Source organism: Rhinatrema bivittatum, chromosome 8 (assembly GCF_901001135.1).
Source record: "Rhinatrema bivittatum chromosome 8, aRhiBiv1.1, whole genome shotgun sequence".
Taxonomy (NCBI): Eukaryota; Metazoa; Chordata; class Amphibia; order Gymnophiona; family Rhinatrematidae; genus Rhinatrema; species Rhinatrema bivittatum.
The window spans coordinates 80,029,245-80,050,453 of NC_042622.1; the positions used below are offsets into that span (position 1 = coordinate 80,029,245).

Consider the following 21,209-nt stretch of genomic DNA (forward strand, 5'->3'; position numbering starts at 1 on the left):
CTGTTCCGTGCGGGGAGGGGTGTTTCCTCTGCACAGAGACAACAGGCGTCTTGGTCCCAGGCTTGGATGCCTCATTGAGACATGCCCCTGAACATTGAGACGGCCTCAATGTTCGGGGGCATCGCATGCCTTTACCCCCAATAAGACGGCACAATGAAGCAGTGCAGGCCCATTCCTCCGTTCCTTTAATCGGGGATCGCCTGTCCCTGTTTCGGGAGGAATGGGTCAAGATAACATCGGACCAGTGGGTCCTTGATGTTATAAGTCACGTTTTGGATTTTGCTCGCCCTCTCCAAGATCTGTTTCTTGTGTCCCCTTGCGGCCCTCTGGCAAAGCAGCAAGTTATTGCGCAGACGTTGGACCGTTTACGGGCTCTGGGAGTGGTGGTCCCAGTCCTGCCTGCCGAGCATCGGACCGGTCGGTATTCCATTTACTTGTGGTTCCAAAGAAGGAAGGAACGTTCCGACCGATCTTGGACTTGAAACAGGTCACCAGAGCTTTGCGCGTTCCACTTTTTCGCATGGAGACGCTGAGGTCTGTCATTGTGGCCGTCCACAAGGGAGAATTTTTGGCTGCTTTGGATCTAACAGAGGTGTATCTCCGCATTGGAATCCAGGAGCACCATCAGAGATTTCTGAGGTTCATGGTTCTGGGGGACCATTATCAGTTTTGCGCCCTGCCATTTGGTTTGGCGACAGCCCCCAGAATTTTCACCAAAGTATTGGTGGTGGTCGCGGCTTCTCTTCGCTGCCAAGGGATACTAGTGTAACCCTATCTGGACGATTGGCTCGTAAGGGCCAAGTCGGAAGCTCTGTGCAAGCTAGCGGTTCAGTCAGTGGTGGAGCAGCTACAGGCGCTAGGTTGGGTGATCAACTTCCCGAAGAGCCATCTAACCCCAACTCAGCACCTGGAGTTTCTGGGAGCCCGATTCGATACCTCAGTGGGCAAAGTGTTTCTTCCACGACAATGAATGGTCAATTTAATGGCTCAGGTGTGGAACCTGTTGGAACTGCCATTGCTTACGGCCTGGGATTATTTACAGGTACTTGGGCATATGGCTTCAACTCTGGAAATGGTCCCTTGGGCCTTTGCTCATATGCGCCCTTTGCAGGGGGCACTGCTTTCCCGCTGGGATCCCAAGTCAGAGGACTACAACATGCTATTGCCCTTGCCAGAGCCGGCACGGTCCAGTCTCAGTTGGTGGTTAATACCGGACCATCTCCTTCAGGGGGTGGACTTGGAACCTCCACCTTGGATCATTGTTACGACGGATGCCAGTCTATCCGGGTGGGGGGCGGTCTGTGAGTCCCGAGCAGTGCAGGGACGATGGTCCCCCCAGCAGGCCACATGGTCCATCAATCGCTTGGAGACCCGGGCGGTTCGTCTGGCCTTGCGTCAACTCCTCCCGATGGTGCACCATTGGGCGGTGTGAATTCTATCAGACAAAGCGACCACCGTGGCTTATATAAACAGGCAAGGAGGCACAAGAAGTCACCTGGTGGCTGCCGAAGCGACTTTGTTAATGGCCTGGGCGGAACGCAATCTGACCTGCATCGCGGCCTCACACATCGCAGGCGTGGACAATGTTCAGGCAGATTTTCTCAGTCGACAACACCTGGATCCAGGAGAGTGGGAACTGTCGGCCGAGGTGATGCAACTCGTATCTCGACATTTGGGGACACTTTGCTTGGATTTAATGGCGACTTGGCGAAACGTCAAAGCGGCTCACTTCTTCAGTCAAAGGAGGAAACACGGATCGGAAGGGGTGGATGCGCTGGTACTACCATGGCCTCCACGCATCCTCCTTTGTGTTTCCCCCCGTGCCCCTAGTGGGAAAGGTGTTAAGACGCATCGAATCTCACCGGCGTCTGGTAATTCTAGTGGCCCCAGAGTGGCCAAGAAAGCCGTGGTTCACGGATCTGGTCAATCTGGCGGTAGACGGTCCATTGCGTCTCGGTCATCTACCGAATCTTCTGAGTCAAGGCCCAGTATCTTTCCATCTGGCGGATCACTTTTGTCTAGCGGCTTGGCTTATGAGCGGAGACAACTGAGAAAGAAGGGTTACCTGGAAGCGGTGGCTTCTACTCTTCTCAGGGCACGCAAGTCCTCGACGTCTCTCGCCTATGCTAGAGTTTGGAAGGTCTTTGACTCCTGGTGCAGTAGGTTAAAGCTGTCGCCACGGAGGGCCTCTTTGGGGCATATTCTCGCGTTTTTGCAGGACGGTTTGAAAAAGGGCTTAGCTTACAGTTCGCTTCGCGTGCAGGTAGCGGCCCTGGGCTGTCTGAGGGGCAGGATTGATGGTTCTTCTCTTGCCTGCCACCCGGACGTTGCTCGTTTTTTACGCTGGGTTAGGAATTTGTGTCCCCCTGTTAGGGCTCCATGTCTATTCTGGAGCTTGAATTTGGTTCTCCGCGGTCTCTGCGCTTCTCCATTTGAACCTATCAAGAGAGCCACTTTGAAGGATTTAACTCTCAAGACAGTATTTCTAGTGGCTATTTCTTCAGCTCGTCGCGTTTCGGAACTTCAGGCATTGTCGTGCAGGGAGCCGTTTTTAATTCGCAACGGAATGGACAAACCAGCAATGGCTGACCACTTGAGTATCCCAGCTGCAAATAGCGCTAAAACTGTGTATGAGATGTATAGTCGCTTTCCTTGGGAGTTCAATGATTTGGTCCTTACCTGGTTAACCCCGATGGGGTATTAATTTGAATATTCATTTGACTGTTACATGCGAATGATACTAGGGTTATCGCTGTTTATAAGGTTACTTATTAATGATGACAGATCAGAGGGGGAGGGGATGCATGCTCCGATGGTGCTACTGATCCCATCTGCTTCGGCAGATCTGCCTGGTTTCCTAGGCGCACGGTACCTTCTGTCCCTGCGCACGGTACCTTCTTTCCTGCCTAAGGTGATTTCGGCCTTCCACGTCAATCAGACGGTGGAATTGCCTGCCTTCTCTGAGGAGGATATCTACTCTTCTCAAGGTCGGGATCTGAGGCGTTTGGATGTCCATCAGGAACTTCTGCGGTACTTGGAGGTAACTCCTGTGTATTTATGCATTTTGGAGGCTGGGGCACTAAAACAATGCGGGAACATGGGCCAAGGTAGCAAATGATCATATTTTTTTTTTGTCAGGTGTGTCTCCTGTAGAAAGATAATTTCAGCCCCCGACTGTGCAGCGTCATCCCGTAATAGCTGGTGCTTTCTCGGGGTATTTAGGCCCCTTACATTGAGAGATCTAATACTAATTGGAGCCATGGGTCCTTCTTTACCGTGGGTCTTCCCCACCCCCGCTACACGCCCCTGGTCTACCTAACAGTTCTGGAACCAACATCTTAGGATTTTCCAGCCTGATTGATGAGATGAAAAGCAATAGACTAGTTAATGAAATCACCACGTACCCCCATGGTACCTGAGTGAATCCCCATCGATACCAGAATGAATAATATCCCATAACCCAAGACTCCCCCCCCCCCCCCCCCCCATCGATATTCTGCCTAGGAAACCAGGCAGATCTGCCGAAGCAGATGGGATCAGTAGCACCATCGGAACATGCATCCCCTCCCCCTCTGATCTGTCATCATTAATAAGTAACCTTATAAACAGCGATAACCCTAGTATCATTTGATGTAACAGTCAAATGAATATTCAAATTAATACCCCATCGGGGTTAACCAGGTAAGGACCAAATCATTGAACTCCCAAGGAAAGCGACTATACATCTCATACACAGTTTTAGCGCTATTTGCAGCTGGGATACTCAAGTGGTCAGCCATTGCTGGTTTGTCCATTCCGTTGCGAATCCTCGTCCTGTCTGCATAGCCTTCGGCCTCCTTTCAGCACCCTTTGCCATTTCGGTGTGTCGGGAGGTGGAATATTGGAATTCCTTTTCGGCGCTGGGGGAAGCTTCACCACGAGGCCTGCGTCTTTCAAGATGGCCGCCGCCTCCTCCACTGACTGAACTTTTGTAGTTGTTCCATTGATCGTGATGGCCAGGCCAAATGGGTAAAGCCAGCGATACCTGAGCTCTTCCTTCCGTAAGATGGAGGTAATATCTCTGAATTCCATCCGTTTCTTGAGTGTGATGGGGGAAAGATCAGCAAATACAGCAATAGTATTGCCCTGCCAGTCCCATTCTTTTTGCCGTCTCGCTGCCTGCCATATTTTTTCCTTCACTGGGAACCTGGTGAAACACACTATAATGTCCCGAGGTTTGTCCCCAATCTTCGGTCCCAAGGACCTATGAGCCCTTTCAACATCTGTTTCCGTCAGGGTAGCTGGAAGCGCCGCACCCTGCTGCAGGAAAAACTGACCGAGTTTTTTAATTGTGTCCACGCAGTCGGTGTATTCCGCCGTCTCGGGGATGCCTCGAAATCTCAAGTTACTGCGTCGACTATGGTTTTCAAGGTCCTCTAATTTATATTGCAGCTCCGAGTCCTGTGAAAGCTGCTGCCCCTGTTTTTGCAGTGCTTCTGTTTTTAAAGCCTGAGCGTCCAGTCTGCCATAAAGCTCGTCGACCTGTCTGCCAATATCAGAGATTTCCTCCTTTAAGTCTGCCATCTTGTCCAGTAATTCTTTTTTATTAGCTTTCATGTCCCTTCTGAGGTCCCCGAACCATTGTCGAAATTCCTCTCTAGTTGGAGCATCCTGCAAACTCACCGCTCCCGTTTCTCCAGCATTGTTTCCCTCGTCTTCGGAGGCCTCTACGCTGCCGGATTCCCCCGTGTCTGTAGACTGCATGTCTCCCAGCTCGTTTTTAGAGTAAGAAAACTGCCTGAAATCAACTCCTTTCTTCTTTTGAGTCATCACCTCGGTCAGTGTTGTCCTTTGTATGCCACAGGAGAAAATTTCGCTGAAAAAAGATAGGGTAATCGCTGTTTATTGCGTTGGGAGTCAGGGAGCTCTGGTTTATGCGACATTCTACTCCGCGGTGCTGGCGCCCCCCCGAGTTTTGCTTTTTTTTTCTAATTCCTCCACTCACCATTCCAGAGCTCCGATGTCGTCCTCGGCTAGTGGAAACTTACCCTTCCACTCTGTCCACTCGGGAATCAATTTCAGTAAAAGAGGCTCTAACCCAGGGGTCAGGAACCTTTTTGGCTGAGAGAGCCATAAACGCCACATATTTTAAAATGTAATTCCATGAGAGCCATACAATATGTTTAAAACTAAATATAAGTAAATGTGTGCATTTTATGTAAGATCACACTTTTAAAGTACAATAAGTCTCTGAAAATATTACACCAGGCCTTAAGACACCAATACATCTCCTATTAGGAAAATGGACCAAGTCAGGCTGCTATAGAGTCCTACATAGAAACTACACGCCAGCAGAAAACCTCACCTGAATCACGTGCTGTCCCTCACCTAACATAGAATAAAGAGACCAAAACGCATAACAAGAAGCATGCAGAAAAAAATGAATTGGAAACTGCAACAAGCCAGAGTCTCTGTATGCAGTGTAACAAAGGAAAAAAGAAACATCACCCATCCTTATAAAACAAATCAATAAATATAAAATCATCAGCAGTAAAACTGTACTAACAAAAAGAACATATTTCGAAACAGCTAATGAGTGGAATATCCAATAATTAAACACACATATAAAACATTTCCAGATACCAACAAAATATTTCAAAATAGCAGACACAAAGACCCAGTAATGAAAAATAATAAGGATACAAAAATTTTTTTGCTCTGCATACCTGGGAACGTTTGATATCCAGGTGTCCTGAGATTGTTCTGAATTAGCAGGAGGTGGGGTGGTTTGCTTGGAACTTTCTCCTCTCTCTGTCACATACCAGCGCTCTCTCTCACACTGGCTCTCAATGACACACCTATACACACATGCTCTCAGTACTCACATATACACATGTTTTTTCTCTCTCACTTATATAGGCTCTTAATTATGCATTTACACACATGCTGTCTATCTTTTCACGCTTACACACAGACACACAGGCTTTCAATCACATAAATACATGCTGTCTTTTTCTCTCACACACAGACTCTCATTCACATGCTTACAAACATGTCCTCTCTTTCTCTCATTTACACACAGGCTCTCAATCACATACTCACATGCTCCCTCACCTAAATCAGCTCTCAGTCACACACAGACACACATGATCTCTTTCTTACTTATACACACAGGCTCTTAATCATACATACACATGATTTCTCTCACACACAAAGGATCTCAATCATACACACATACTCTTTCACACAAACAGGTTTTCAATCACAAACTTACACATACAGGTTCCCAATGGTAAACTTACATTCATGCTCTCTCTCTCTCACAGGCAGGCTCTCAATCACAGACATACTCTCTTTCACATGTACAGGCTCTCAATCATTCACATACATGCAATCTCTCACTCACACACACACAGCCCCCCCCCCTCGCGGCCCGGAAGAGGAAGTGAGGAGTATCGGGTGCCTGCGCGGCAAGAAGAGGCCACGCTAGTGCGCTCGGCATCGGCCCGAAGAAAAGAAGACTGCAGCGCGGCTCGGAGGAGAATGAAGAGATTCAACCGCGGCCGATGGGACTCCACCTCCGCGAGGGCTGAAAATGAAGAGGTTAGCGTTGGGAGGAGGCTGCTGCTGCCGCGAGTTTCCGGGGTGGGGGTGGGGGTGAGAGAGAGTGAATGAGCGAGCAAGCATGTGTGTTTGCTCGCTCAATCACTCTCTCTCTCCCCCACCCCGGGAACTCGCGGCAGCAGCAGCAGCCTCCTCCCAACGCTAACCTCTTCATTTTCAGCCCTCGCGGAGGCGGAGTCCCATCGGCCGCGGTTGAACCTCTTCATTCTCCTCCGAGCCGCGCTGCAGTCTTCGTTTCTTCGGGCCGATGCCGAGCGCACTAGTGTGGCCTCTTCTTGCCGCGCAGGCACCCGATACTCCTCACTTCCTCTTCCGGGCCGCGGGGGGGGGGGGGGGCAAAGAGAGCACGCCGCTGCCGCTGACTCCAGCTGTCCTGCCGCGTTCCGCCCGGGCTGACAGCATTTTAAGCCCGGGCGGAGGAGGACCGGGGAGCAGCTGGGTCAGTGGGAAAGTGTGGCGACTGTCTGCGAGCCAGATGCAGCCCTCAAAAGAGCCATATCTGGCTCGCGAGCCATGGGTTCCCGACCCCTGCTCTAACCTCAGCGATCTGCTCTGATAATTGATGCAGACGGACATCTAAAGCTGAGACCACGGCTTGCGATATTTTGTTTTCCAGAGATTCCACTATCAGGCCTCCTTCAGCCTCTGAGGAGTCCCAGCCTTTTTCTACTGATTTTATTGTCCTGATGCATGTCTTCAGCCAAAGAAAACGAGGATGGGTGCTTCCTTGGCCGTCAGACGTTCTGCTCTGTGTTTCTGCCTTGGCCGCTGGTGGGCAAGGTCTTGCGAGGAGTAAAGATGCATCCGGGCAATGTGATCCTCATGGTGCCAGAGTGGCCGAGGCATCCGTGGTTCACGGACTTGATCAACCTAGCAGTGGGTGCTCAGGTGCGATTAGCTCATCTGCTGAATATCCTGCTTCAGGTGCCCATATTTTCGAATCAGGCAGCTCACTTTTATCTAGCAGCCTGGCTTTTGAGAGGCAGCGTTTGAGAGAAAAGGATTACTCAGAAGCAGTCATCGCTACTCTTACAGTCTAGAAAGACTTCTACCTCATTAGCATATGTGAGGGTTTTGAGAGTCTTTGAGTCCTGATCCAAGGAGTAGATCCCATGCGAGCCTCAGTGGTTCATATTCTTGCCTTTCTGCAAAACGGTTTGGTGAAGGGTTTATCCTTTAACTCTCTCCGGGTCCAGGTAGTGGCCCTAGGCTGTCTTCGTGGTAAAGTGTGATGATCTTCCCTAGCTGCCCATCCAGATGTGGTCCGTTTTCTCCAGGGTGCAAAGCATCTGCTTCCTCCGGTTTGGAAGCAGTGTCCTCCTTGGAGCCTTAACGTAGTGCTTAAGGGCATGTGTGTGGCCCCATTCAAGCCTATTAGACAGGCGACCATGAAAGATATCATGTTGAAGGTGGTTTTCTTAGTGGCGATTTGTTCAACTTGACAGATCTCTGAGCTTCAGGCCTTGTCGTGTAGGGCGCCCTTTTTGAGAATTTCGGATTTGGGGGTTTCCATAAGAACCATTCTTTCCTTTCTGACCATGTTGGTATCGTCACTCCATTTAAATCAATCAGTGGAGCTTCCATCCTTTCTGGCATTAGATTCTTCGGCGCCTCAAGTCGAGAGTTGCATTGTTTAGACGTAAAGCATGCATTGCTTCACTATCTGAAGGTCACGAATGGCTTCTGATTGTCAGATCATCTTTTTGTGCTTTGGAGAGGTGCAAAAAAGGGACATAAAGCATCTAAAGCTATGATTGCGAGATGGCTGCTGGAGACGATTGGTACTGCATATATTTGTCAAGGTCGCCCAGTTCAGGAGGGGCTTAGGGTGCATTCTATCCATTCCCAGGCAATCTCCTGGGTTGAGTGTCAGCAAGTGTTGCCACAGGAAATCTGCAAGGCATCTACTTGGAAGTTATTGCACACTTTCGCCAGGCATTACCGGTTGGATGTCCAGGCCCCAGGGGCCATGGGCTTTGAGAGTATATTTCAAGTGGGATTCTCGCAGTCCCACCCCATTTAGGAAAGCTTTCGTACATCCCAGGAGTCTGGACTGATCTGGGTAGATACAGAGAAAGGAAAATTGGTTCTTACTTGCTAATTTTTGTTCCTGTAGTACCACAAATCAGTCCAGAGTCCCACCCACTCGAAGAAAGGGAGATTTTGGAGAGTTCACTCCATCTATATTTTTCTTACTAGTTATTCTGAAGAATGGCACAGGTTTTGTGAGTCCTCCATAGAGATTAATGTGGTCAAGGTTTTCAGTATCCTGTTTTCCACTTCCCACTGCTCGTTCAGGGAATGTTGGTTATTGTTTGGTATTTGTTGTTTTTAGTTTTGGCTTAGTTACTAAGGGACTGCAGGTGGCACCTCATGTTAAGTTTCAGTAAATCTTTCTCTGTCTCCATCTGTTGGAGGGCAGGCAAAACCCAGGAGTCTGCAATGATCTGTGGTCCTACAGGAACAAAAATTAGCAGGTAGGAACCAATTTTCCTTTAGCACCAGATCAGAGATCAGTCATTATAAATCTTTAAAATTTTGTGGGCTTCTTTTTTTTTTTCCCCAAAGCATTTAGAACCAGTTTATTATCAGTTAGCCACTTTGAAATCACATTTAGGCCTAAAAGACAGAGTGCTATGATGTCTCAGAGAGCAAATAATCCCAAAGTCATTTGCATAAATGAAACCATGAACATAAGAAATGTAGAAACATAGAAATGATGGCAGAAGAAGACCAAACGGCCCATCCAGTCTGCCCAGCAAGCTTTCGCACTTATTTGTTTCTCATACTTATCTGATACTCTTGGCCTTTATTAGTAACTTTTTGGTTCTATTTACCTTCCACCCCCTCCATTGATGTAGAGAGCAGTGCTGGAGCTGCATCTAAATGAAGTATCTAGCTTAATTGGTTAGGGGTAGTAACTGCCGCAATAAGCAAGCTACTCCCACGCTTATTTGTTTACCCAGACTATGTAATTCAGTCCTTGTTGGTTATTGTCTGAATATAAATCCTCTTTTCTTCATCCCCCTGCCATTGAAGTAGCGAGCTGCGCTGGATATGTATTCCAAGTGAAGTATCAGGCTTAATTGATTCTGGGTAGTAACCGCCGTAACATGCAAGCTACTCCCACGCTTATTTGTTTACCCAGACTATGTAATTCAGTCTTCATTGGTTGTTGTCTGAATATAAATCCCCTTTTCTTCATTCCCCCTGCCATTGAAGCAGAGAGCTATTCTGGGTATGCATTGAAAGTGAAGTATCAGGCTTATTTGGTTTGGGGTAGTAACTGCTGCAACAAGCAAGCTACTCTCCCGCTTTTTTGTGAATGCAGCTACTCCCCCACTTTTTTGTGAATGCAAATCCTTTTTTCCACATTTCCTTTAGCCGTTGAAGCATAGAGCAATGTTGGAGTCGCATTAACCATGTGTATGTTTGTTGCATAAGGGTATTAATCTCCAGGTAGTAGCTGTCATTCCCGCAAGCCACTCCCATGCCTTTTCTCTTCATTCACATCGTCTAGACTTTATGGATCCACAGTGTTTATCCCACGCTGTATATAGTGACTACCTGCTCTTTGTAGCCTATTACAACGCCCCTTTGAAATCCTTCACAGTTTTGGTCTTTACCACTTCCTCCGGAAGGACATTCCAGGCATCCACCACCCTCTCTGTGAAGAAATACTTCCTGACATTGGTTCTGCGTCTTCCTCCCTGGAGCTTCAAATCTTGACCCCTGGTTCTGCTGATTTTTTTTCCAATGGAAAAGGTTTGTCGTTGACTCTGGATCATTAAAACCTTTCAAGTATCTGAAAGACTGCATCATATCATCTCTGCTCCTCCTTTCTTATGAGAAGAGATTGAAGAATCTAAATATGTACACCCTGGAGGAAAGGAGGAGCACAGGTTTTAATGATCTAAAGACAACGACAAACCTTTTCTGTTGGAAATGGTGGGTTAGAGGCAGTAGTGGAAACAGATTGAGGCTAGCAATGGGGCTTGCTTGCTTCTCAGGAGAGGAGGGAAGAGGTGCAGAGCTGCCCACTGAATGCAGCAATTTCCCTATGGTAGCATAAAGACATTAAACAAAAATGGAGAGATCAATTAACCATGGGGGTCCCCACAAGATATTTTTTCCTGGAAAGGAAACACAGCCTTTACTGTGTACTGTAGCCTCTCAAAAGAAATGAGGTTAGCCATTTGTACCAACATGCTCTAATTTCTTTCGAGGAACGAAAGTTAAGAGAATAGTATAGGTATGTAATTGGTTGTGTGTTTGTGACTGTGTGTGTGAGAGCATGCTTAGATGTGTCTCTCACTATTTGTGACTGGGTATATTGGCAGGTGTGTGTATATATGTGTGTGATATATATGTATATATGTGTGTGTATATGTATATATCAGTCAGTGTCCATTGTGACTCTTGTTTTCCTGCCTTTAGGGAAGCAGTTCCTGCGGGCTGCTCAGATGAACATTAACATTGCAACCTGGGGCCGCCTAATGAGGAGCATGTTCCCTCCTTGCAATTCCATGACTACACTAAGTCCTCCACTTCAAGTCTCCAACTCACGAGACAACTCCATTCCAACCTTGGATCAGAACCGCTCCAGGTCCATGTCTGTATAATTTGTGTCTTATGTGTGACAGTAATGGAGTGTCAGTTACCAAATGCTGTATACTGCAATCCTTAGGACTCTGCGTGGGGAGCCGGGAGCACGGGACCACTACCAGATTTAGGCTGAAGTGAGGGTATCCCACTGCCAGGCTTAGGGTCGAGTGAGGGGAGCCAGGAGCAGGGTGGGCCACTGCTAGGCTTAGGACTGTATATGGGCAGGCAAGGGTAGGGCAGCACTGACATGCCTAGGATAGAATGTAGGGAACTGGGGCTGGGGTGTGCTGCCATTTCACAGGAACATATATTCTAAGTTTCTCAGGTATGAGTTATTGCCAAAGCATTTTAAAAAATATAATTGCAAAGAGGTAGTAAGGCTGAATGTCTTTACAGTATGCAATAAAAAAAACCTGGAGCCCTGAGGCCAGAAAACAAGACTAATTAAATGTCATGCCAGCAGCCTGTTGGCAACATGTGCAAACACTTGGTAAAGCAGTAGTGCCTTGTGGTTCTCAGTGTGTGTGTGTCTCTTAGGTTCTCTATGCCTATCTCTGGTTGATTCTTCAAACACATTGATATTTCCAAGATTACAGGTTCTGAGTTACACATAAATGCAGATCAATAAATTAGTTGTATGTGACAGAGAAAAATGAATCCATTTGAGATTGTCTGCAGATTCAGACCACCTTCACCAGGTCCATGGAAGTTTGCTGTTTAAGAGGAATCACAAGAAACCTATCGCTTCATTTAAAGACCCGCAACTACTAAACATGTGCATGAATGTTAAAACCAGGATTGTAATTGTTTTCTTAACACAGTGACCATCCAGTCATGAAATTAACATTCAGCATGGATCCTCCAGCCAAGCCTCCTCGTAAGCTCCTGCATCCTCCCCTCCCTGCAGAGTCCAGGAACCTGGCATTGTCTCCTGCAGCTTCACCGGTGAGCAGTGAGGCACACATGCAGTCATGCTGTCTCTGCACACAAGGGGGGGAACGTTTGGTTCTTGCAGTAGGGCAGGTGAGAAGAAGAGGGGAGGTTCCTGTATGGCTGCTGTAGGTTCTGTGAGATGATCTATGGGCCGATACAGTAAAGTCCGCAGGAGAGCGGGCAAACGCACAGGCCACTCTCCTGTGCGCGCGATTCACTATGCAAATTAGGCCTGGCGGTAAAAACAGGCAAAAGGAGGCGCTAGGGACACTAGCACGTCATTAGCACCTCCTTTTGGACCGGAGCGGCGGCTGTCAGCGGGTTTGACAGCCGACGCTCAATTTTGCTGGCGTCTGTTCTCGAGCCCGCTGACAGCCACGGGTTCGGAAACCAGATGCTGGCAAAATTGAGCGTCCGGTTTTCGACCCGCAGGCCGACTTCAAATTTTTATTTTTATTTTTTTACTTTTGGTAACTTTCGGGACATCCGACTTAATATCGCCATACTGCTTTTCTGTCCACTTTCCCTTTGGGTAGGTGCTAATTTTTGAAAGCAAAATGTGCGGCTTGGCTGCACATTTTGTTTTCTGAATTGCGCGGGAATACCTAATAGGGCCATCAACATGCATTTGCATGTTGCGGGCGCTATTAGGTTCGGGGGGTTGGATGCGCGTTTTCAACTCCTTACTGTCGGAGTGCACTGTACTGTATTGGCCCATTTGTGGGGGATGAGGGCGATTGTCTCTGAGGGCCTGAAGGAATCTAAAAGTTTGCCTCTGCTTTTCTCTTATATAAAATAACCTTTCTTTTGTTTCTCAGCAGGCGAAGAGGCTGCATGTGCAGGAGAGAGCAAATCGTAGTCATGGTTCAGAGGAAACATCAACCCAGAGCCTGCCTTCTGGCAGGTAAAGCTCAGAATTCTGCATCCTCCTATTTGTGATTATCTCTGGGGTCAGCACTTGGCTCTTCTTTCTTTTTCTTTCAGTTTTCAAATTCCCTGCTTTTTCTTCTTGTGCTCTTTTTCCTTGCATGTGTCTGTGTTTTTTGTTTGTTTTTTTTTTTTTGTGGTGGAGTTCTGACCACTGCTGCCCTCTTAACTGGATTCTGATTGTGTGCCTGCAGGAAGGAAATTTTGCAGCTGGAAGATTTCTGTTGTATCTCTGTGTTGGGACGAGGCCACTTTGGAAAGGTATGGCACTGCACAGCAGAATGAATGCAAAACTCTGCAGCAGGGTCAGGCATGTTACAGGACCCTAAGGGAAAAATCCAGTTAGTTGATCCATCATGTCTTGGTTTACCCAGTTATGAGGCAACCCTTTTATATACAGGTGAGTAGGAAGAAAGGGTGAGAGGCAATGTCAAGACCTTTAGAGGGAGATGGGGGAGAGGAGGAAAAGAGAAGAAACTGAGCATAATATTTATAGGATGCACTTGAACACAGTCATGAGGCAGCAGCAAGAAGCTCTGCACCTCTTCCCCTGAGAAGCAAGCAAGCAAGCCCCATTGCTAGCATCAATCTGTTACCACTACTGCCTCTAACCCGCCATTTCTCCAGGGGTGGGAGAGCAAGATCTGGACCAAAAAGAAGGACATGGACGTGATTCTCTATTTTGGAGTGCCGTGGTTGCCTCTCCTGCTAGGGCCAAGGGAGTATTGATCAGCAGCTTCCGCAGTGAGAATCCTGAGATCAGCAGATTAACACTTTAAAAACTACAAGAGAATTTTAAACTTCACACAGAAGTTTCCAGGGCACAGGGAGCTAATGTAGGGTCTTGAGAATAGCTATGAAAGGGTCTCTATTAGAGCTTCCCAGTAGTTGGGAAGCAGTTTCCTAATACGCTTTGTTCATAAACCCAATTACAATGGATTAAAATAGCTGAGGCGTGATGTCATAAAGCATAAAGAATTGTAGCTATATCAGCCTTTTCAAGGAATGAGTGCAGCTGGCATATTTGTCAGAGTTGCATAAATGTGATCCTGACAGGCTCCAAGATTTGCATCCGTATTCAAATTCCACAACACACCCAGGCTGCGTACTCCTTCATTACTAATCTCTCCATTAGTGGGTAGGTATTCAGTGTCTCAGCTTTATTAATCCAAACAATTCCAGTTTCTGAAGGATTTAATTATTTATTAATGTTCAAGTATTCAACTACTGCAGCTAGGCATTTTAACAGCCTCATGATTTGGTCCTAAAGGGATATAGAAGTGAATGAAACCAGTTCAGAGATGTTTTCCCTAGTCCTAATTTCATTAAACATTCCAATAACATTCTGAGGGGTTGAAGGTTGCTGTTGACTCTTTAGGTATTGTTAGAAAATTGGACAAGGGACATAACTTTCATAGACTTATCTGCCATGCTAAGGATAAGACACTGACCCACAACCTGGCCTGAAGCCACATTGCAGTTGATCAAGGGAACTGGTTTCCTGTAAGAATTCTGTTAGCTGAGAAAATACTGATCACTCCATTATTTTCCCTAAAAATGGGTTCCTGTTCATACCCGGATCAGTCCAGATTCCTGGGATTATGCCTCCCTTCCAGCAGATGGAGACAGAGAAAGTTTCATTGGCACTGGCCTATAACCTGGAGTGCCAACTGCAGTCACTCAGTATTTCTCTGTCTCCAGCAGATGGTTAGAGGTGCAACCTCTGCAGTCTTGGGGGGGGGGGGGGGAGAGAAAGGGAGAGAACGAAGATTTTTGTTAGTGTCCCTCCCTTGTCTGACTTGGTTTTTCGCCACTGGGGGGGTTATAGCTGGTGGGGCCAGTACCCTCCCCCCCCCCCCCAGGAGAACAGGTGGAATCCGGCAGCTCTTTGGTCAGGGAAAGTACCCTTTGCATTTTTCTTCCATGCCTCTTAATTCATGTCCATCCTGGAATCTCAATTTAGTCCTCCGGGCTCTCTGTGTGGCTCCATTCGAACTGCTCCGTCGAGCTACGCTAAAGGATCTTACGCTTAGTTTCTATTTGTTCCGCTTTGGAGGGTGCTGGCATATAAACCTGCTCGCCCTCCCTAGGTACTCAGTATCTCTCTGACTCCAGCAGATGCGAGTAGGGGAACCTGGTGCTTCTCCTGTGTTTGGTGGACTTCTCCACACTCTATTTTGCTTTACTTTGTCTTTCTCTCAGGTTGGATCAAGTCAGTTCACTGAAAGTTAGTTTAAAAAAAAAAAAAAGATGCAGGTGGCCAGTTACTGTCACTGGTGCTCTTGATTTCTCCCCTTGCAAGCAGGACTGTTCTCTCCTGTCGCTTTCATTTTGGGGGTAAGTGTTGGTTTATTTTTCAGCTTTTCAGCTTGGATCCTCTCCGCGGGGTTAGGGCGTTGGATGCTGGTGGGGCCAGCCTCTCCACCTCACGCTGTGGTGTTCTGCCTCCCCCCTCGGCCCCGAGACGCTACATTCCCCGGGGCCGTCGCAGCAGGGAGGTCACATTCCCCTGCTGCTCGCTACGGGGGTGAGAGAGTGAGCAGAGGCGGTTCTTTGCCTGTTCCTCCCGCGGCGTTGCCCTCAAGCCGGCCTCCCGCTTCTGCCTGTCTCTCCCCCGGGCCTGGCTACCATGCCGCGTTCCGTTCGCTGTCAGTCTTGCGGCGGCCCGGGGTTGAGAGGACCGTGGGAGGGGCTTTGTCGCAGGTGTCTCTCCAGGGGGGAGAGCACCTCCGCGCTCCCGCCTACCTCTTCTTCACTCTCCCCGGAGCGCTACGAGCCGCAGGCGTCTGCCCCGGCTCCGATTTTGGTGCGAACGGCAGCCATCTTGGGGTTGGAGGAGAGTGCGTCTGACAGAAGGGGAGCAGGGGGATTTCCTCGACATACCGCCGCCGATTCAGGATCCGGTTCCCACCCAGACCACTTTGAACTCTGAGGGACACACTCCCGCGCCCCTCCCCGGCCCCCCCCCCCCCCCCCGCCCCGCATTCTCGGCTGAATTCATTGTGCTGTTGCACAATGCCTACTTGCAGAATTTGGAGCAGCCGAGGGGCTCGGCCCCGGATTCGCCTCCCTGCAAACTCCCTCGTTTGACGGACGCGGCAGGGGCACCCCCTGGACCCTCGGGAGGGGACATCGGGTCCTCTCGGACGGCCCCAGGCCGCACTTCGTCCTCTGTATAGAATTTTTTAACCATTTCAATAGGAGATATAGTTAAAGATTTAGGAAAATTCAATACTCTTAAATGTAATCTCTTGGAATTATTTTCCAAGGATTCTAATCTAAGATCATTTGCTTCTAAACCTTTAATCAAAGCCACATTACTTTTTGCCAAATTATCACATTGTTTTTCCAACTTTGCAATAGATTCAATATTACTCTTAATTATTGTGTCATGCTCTAGAACCATCGGTTGAATGATTTTTACATCCTTTGAGGTAGCTTCAATTTTTAAACCAAGAGATATCTCTAGACTTTTAATTGCTGTTCAAAGTGTTTCCATGGTTATCTGTCTTGGAGTCTCAGGCAGTCTTGAAATAATTTCTGAAGAAATATTTGCCATAGGATTTACATCAATCGTTGCCTGGGATCTGAAGCCAGTGGGGCACTTTCCTTCTGCCCATGGTTTCCTTCTTCTAATCCTGCATACAAAACAGATTCCAGGATAGGTGGCGTGCGGGCTTCAGGGCTGAGGGAGATAGAATTCCCTGAAGTAGAGGGTAAAGGAATGCCCCTACTTATTGTATTTCCCCAATTGAAGTACTGGCATCCGCAGGTTGCAGAAAACCTACTATAGTCTGTTGGGACATTGGGAGAAGTGGTATTGCAGGGTTTGACGGGTATAATCTTACAGTACCCTTCCTCTTCTTCCCCATAGGCTTATTGTAGGTTTCGCAAAGAAAAAAGAGGAGAAAAGTGGTCACTTAAGGAAAGTAGAAGTCCTCTAAGTCCGTTCACGGTGGAAAATGTGGGGCAAAGCCGCGCGTCCCTTTGGAGCGTGGATTTGGCGACGCACCGGCGGCTGCGCCATGCCGCAGTAGGACCAATTATGTAGGCCCTCGCGGCATCTCACCCTGATGACGTCAGAACGTTTGGACGCTCCCTGGCTGCAGCTCCGTCGGAGGCACATGCTGGTAGGCTCTCCTGGAAGGCACCTGTCTCTCCTCTCCTCACCTATTCCTCTCCAGACCTGTAGTGTCACTTTTTATTCACAGACCTGACATTTAGTAATACTAGATGTAAGATAGTGGAGGTACACCCAGATTCCCCCTTTAACAGTTTTATTTATTTATTTAACATTTTTGTAGACAGACATTCATTGGGAACATCACATCGGTTTACACAGAACAAAAAGCAGCAAACGGCTTTACAGGGAACTGGAATTTAAACAGCTAAGAACTAAAATTTAGAACAGTAATGGAGTGAGAAGCTTGTCAAACAATTCAGGGTGTATATAGTATCAAAATATTTACAGTAAAAAGGACATAGCATAAGCATTTCTAAGGATGGGTTGGGTTTAAGGGAAGGGTGTGTTGAGGGGTCAGTCGCTGTCAAAGAGATAAAATGAGGAGGGCATTTATATAGAACAACTATGCAGCGAATGGCTTTACAGGGAAATGGTAATTAACCAGTTTAGAACTAAAATCAGGAGCATTAGCTATGTAAAAGTTTGTCCTACAATTCAAGTTATATACAGTATGCAGATATTTACAGTAAGGGAATTACAATATACAGTATGCAAATATTTACAGGAAGAAGGGAAATAGTATAAGCAGCATGCAGTTCCGAGGAAGGGTAGGGTTTAAGGGAGCGGTGTGTTGCGGGGTCGGAGCTGTCAGGGATATAATGAAGAGGACAATTCTTGGATCAGAGTGGTAGCGTGTACGGTATGAACTGTAAAGACGGAGGGGGTAAGGTAGGGAAGTGGGAGGGGTAATGAGTAGGATGCCTTACAAGAAGAGGTTGGAACGAGTGGTTCATGTATAAGCCTGCTTGAATAGCCAGGTCTTTAAGTTCAGTTTAAATTTTTTTGGGCAGAGTTCTTGGCGTAGACTGGTAGGCATGTTATTCCATAGTGTAGGTCTGGCAATGGAAAATGCATGATCTTTGGAGGTGAGGTTTGGGTGATGGGGTGTGAAGTGTTGCCAAGTATTGATTTCTGGTGGGTCTTGTGGGGATATGAAATAGTAAAGACTCATTGAACCATTGCATGTTTTGATTGTGTAGGGATTTGTGTATGATGGTGAGGGTCTTGTATAAGATCCGGGATGAGATTGGCAGCCAGTGCAGTTCTTTGAGGACAGGGGTGATATGTTCATTTCTGTGGGTGTTGGTGAGAATGTGGGCAGCAGCATTTTGGAGCATTTGTAGGGGTTGGGTTGTATTTTTGGGAAGGCCTAGGAGGATGGCGTTACAGTAATCAGTTTTAAGTTAATTTGTTTGTCTAATGTAACGCCTACCTAGGTTTTGTACATGTTGTGAAAAGGAAATTGTGGAGGGTGTTGTGTAGAGTGGGGGGAGGTTGATGTTGACGTTTTGGGGAGATATGGTCAAGAGTTCGGTTTTGGCAGAGTTGAGAGCAAGGTTGATGTTGGTGAGTAAGTTGTTGATTGCCAGGAGGGCAGTTTCCCAAGTATTAATGGCTTTGGGTAGGGTGTCAGTCACAGTTATGAGGATTTGAATGTCATCCGCATATATTTATTTATTTTATTTATTATTTTATTATACCGAATTTCATGACTGGAATCACATCAACCCGGTTTACAATTAACAATGTGTGTAAGGCAGAGAGTAACATAGTAATCAATATTCCCAATTCAAACTTCAAATACAGTAAACAATATTATGGATGTGAGAAAGTTACAATAAAACAGGGAAAATTAACTAGGAACTGGAAAGGGGGAGAGAATGAACAGATATTTACATTTCTGCCAATTGCATCAATTAATAAATATATATTATAATATTGTATATATATAGTTGAATAGCAAAATGTATATATATGATACCGTTGTGAAAGACGATAATATGGTGCTGAGTATGAGTGTGAGGTTGGTGGATTTTTAATTCAGTCCAATTTTTGAATACGAGTTTGTGCTGATGGGTGGAGGTTTTAATCAAGGCCTGGGAATGCTTTTTTAAAAAGCCAAGTTTTTAGTCTTTTCCTAAATGTTAGAGTGCATGGTTCTTGTCTCAAGTCAGGTGGGATAGAGTTCCAAAGAGTTGGACCTGCTGAGGAGAAAGCTCTGAGACTAGGATTTATGTTGGTAGGTTTTGGCATGTGGAACCTGAAGTGATTCTTTGTAGTATTCCCTGATGGGTCTGGCGGATGTGTGTTTTTTTAAATGGGATTTGTAGGTCGAGTTGAGTGTGTTGGTGGATAGTCTTGTAGATGATAGTGATGGATTTATACATAATTCTGTAGTGGATCCGCAGCCAATGAAGGTCTTTGAGGATCGGGGATATGTGGTCTATTTTCCTGGAGTTTGTAAGGATTCTGGCTGCTGTGTTCTGTACCATTTGTAGAGGCTTGGTGTAGGAAGCTGGGAGGCCTAATAGTAGTGAGTTGCAATAATCTAGTTTGGAGAAGATTATTGCTTGCAGGATTGTTCTAAAGTCCTGAGCGTGGAAAAGTGGCTTTATTCTTTTCAGAATATGTAATTTGTGGAAGCAATCTTTGGTGGTTTGGTTAATGAATGGTTTGAGGTTAAGACTGTTATCTAAGATGGCTCCTAGGTCTCTTACGTGAGCGGTTTGAAGGAGGGCTAGTGGCTTTGAATGTGTGTTGTTGTTTTCCGGTGATATAAGTAGATATTCCGTTTTCGATGCATTGAGGACTAGGTTTAGGCTGGTGAGGAGGTGTTTGATTTCTAATAAGCAATTATCTCAGAATTCCATTGTTATCGAGATTGATTCTTTTATAGGGATCACAATCTGTACGTTGTCTGCGAAGAGGAAGTGTTTCAGGCTTAATTTTGTGAGTAGTTGACATAGTGGTAGAAGGTAGACATTAAAAAGCGTGGGTGAAAGCGATGAACCTTGCGGCACCCCTCTGGAAGGGGGATATTGGGATTCTGTATTATGAATTTTGACCCTATATCCTCTGTTTTCCAGGAAGGTTTTGAACCAAGTTAGTGAAGTACCTATCACTCCTATGTTTGCCAGCTGTTTTAGAAGGAGGTAATGGTTGACGGTGTCAAAGGCCGCCGAGAAGTCGAGGAGGATTAGTAGAAATGCTTTGCTTTTATCGATTCCGGAGAGAAGGAAGTCCGTGAGTGAGAGGAGCAGTGTTTCGGTGCTTGCGGCTTTGCGAAAACCATATTGGTTTGGAGACAGAATACTGTGGTCTTCCAAGTAGTTGGAAAGTTGAGTGTTCACCAATCTTTCCATAATTTTGGCTATGAATGGGAGGTTGGAAATAGGGCGGAAGTTGTTGGGATCACATGCATTTAGATTTGGGTTTTTTAGGAGGGGTTTGATTGAGGCTGTTTTTAGCTCATCTGGGTAGATACTCTGTGACAGGGAACAGTTTATAATTTCGGCTAGGGTTTTTGATATAGTATCTGGGATGAGAAGAAGCATTTTGGCAGGGATTTGATCAAAAGGGTGTGATGAAGGTTTCATTTTCTTCAGCACCGATTGTATCTCTGTGATTGTGATGGGTTCGAATGCGTTAAGCTGAATATCTTTGTTTGGAAGAAGATATGTGTTATCGGGAGAGCTAGTGTTTGGTGTCAGCTGATTGAGGAGGTCAGAGATTTTTTTGCTGAAATGAAGAGCCAGTTCGTCTGCTTTAGTCTGGGTAGTTCGGGTGGGATATCTGGAGTGATAGGTTTAGTGAGACTGGAAACGAAGGCGAAAAGAGCTTTTGAGTCAAAGATGAGGTGGTGAACCTTAAGGGCATAGTAGTCTCTTTTGGTTTTCAGAGTAATGCTCTTGTATTGGTGGAGTGTGCGTTTGTAATCCGAGAATGAGGCTGGTGAAGGGGCTTTGCGCCATTTTCTTTCTTATATAAAATGTGGAAGACAAAGTTCAGAGAGGAGGTGGCAGAGAGGAAGTAGGTATATGTTGAATAAGGTGGAGGACAATGATGAGCCTTGTGGAACACCTTGTGTCAGGTTGATTGCTTTGGATTCATTATTCCC

The 21,209-nt window shown here is 46.7% G+C and overlaps 1 protein-coding gene across 1 annotated transcript in view; it reads left to right on the forward strand.

The window, feature by feature from the left end:
• Positions 1 to 21,209, forward strand: part of PKN3 (protein kinase N3) — a 226,095-nt gene that overhangs the window by 100,796 nt on the left and 104,090 nt on the right. Inside the window, 4 exon segments of the mRNA XM_029612101.1 lie at positions 11,041 to 11,215; positions 12,030 to 12,153; positions 12,960 to 13,045; positions 13,263 to 13,329. Of these exon segments, the coding sequence (XP_029467961.1) occupies positions 11,041 to 11,215; positions 12,030 to 12,153; positions 12,960 to 13,045; positions 13,263 to 13,329 (452 nt within the window).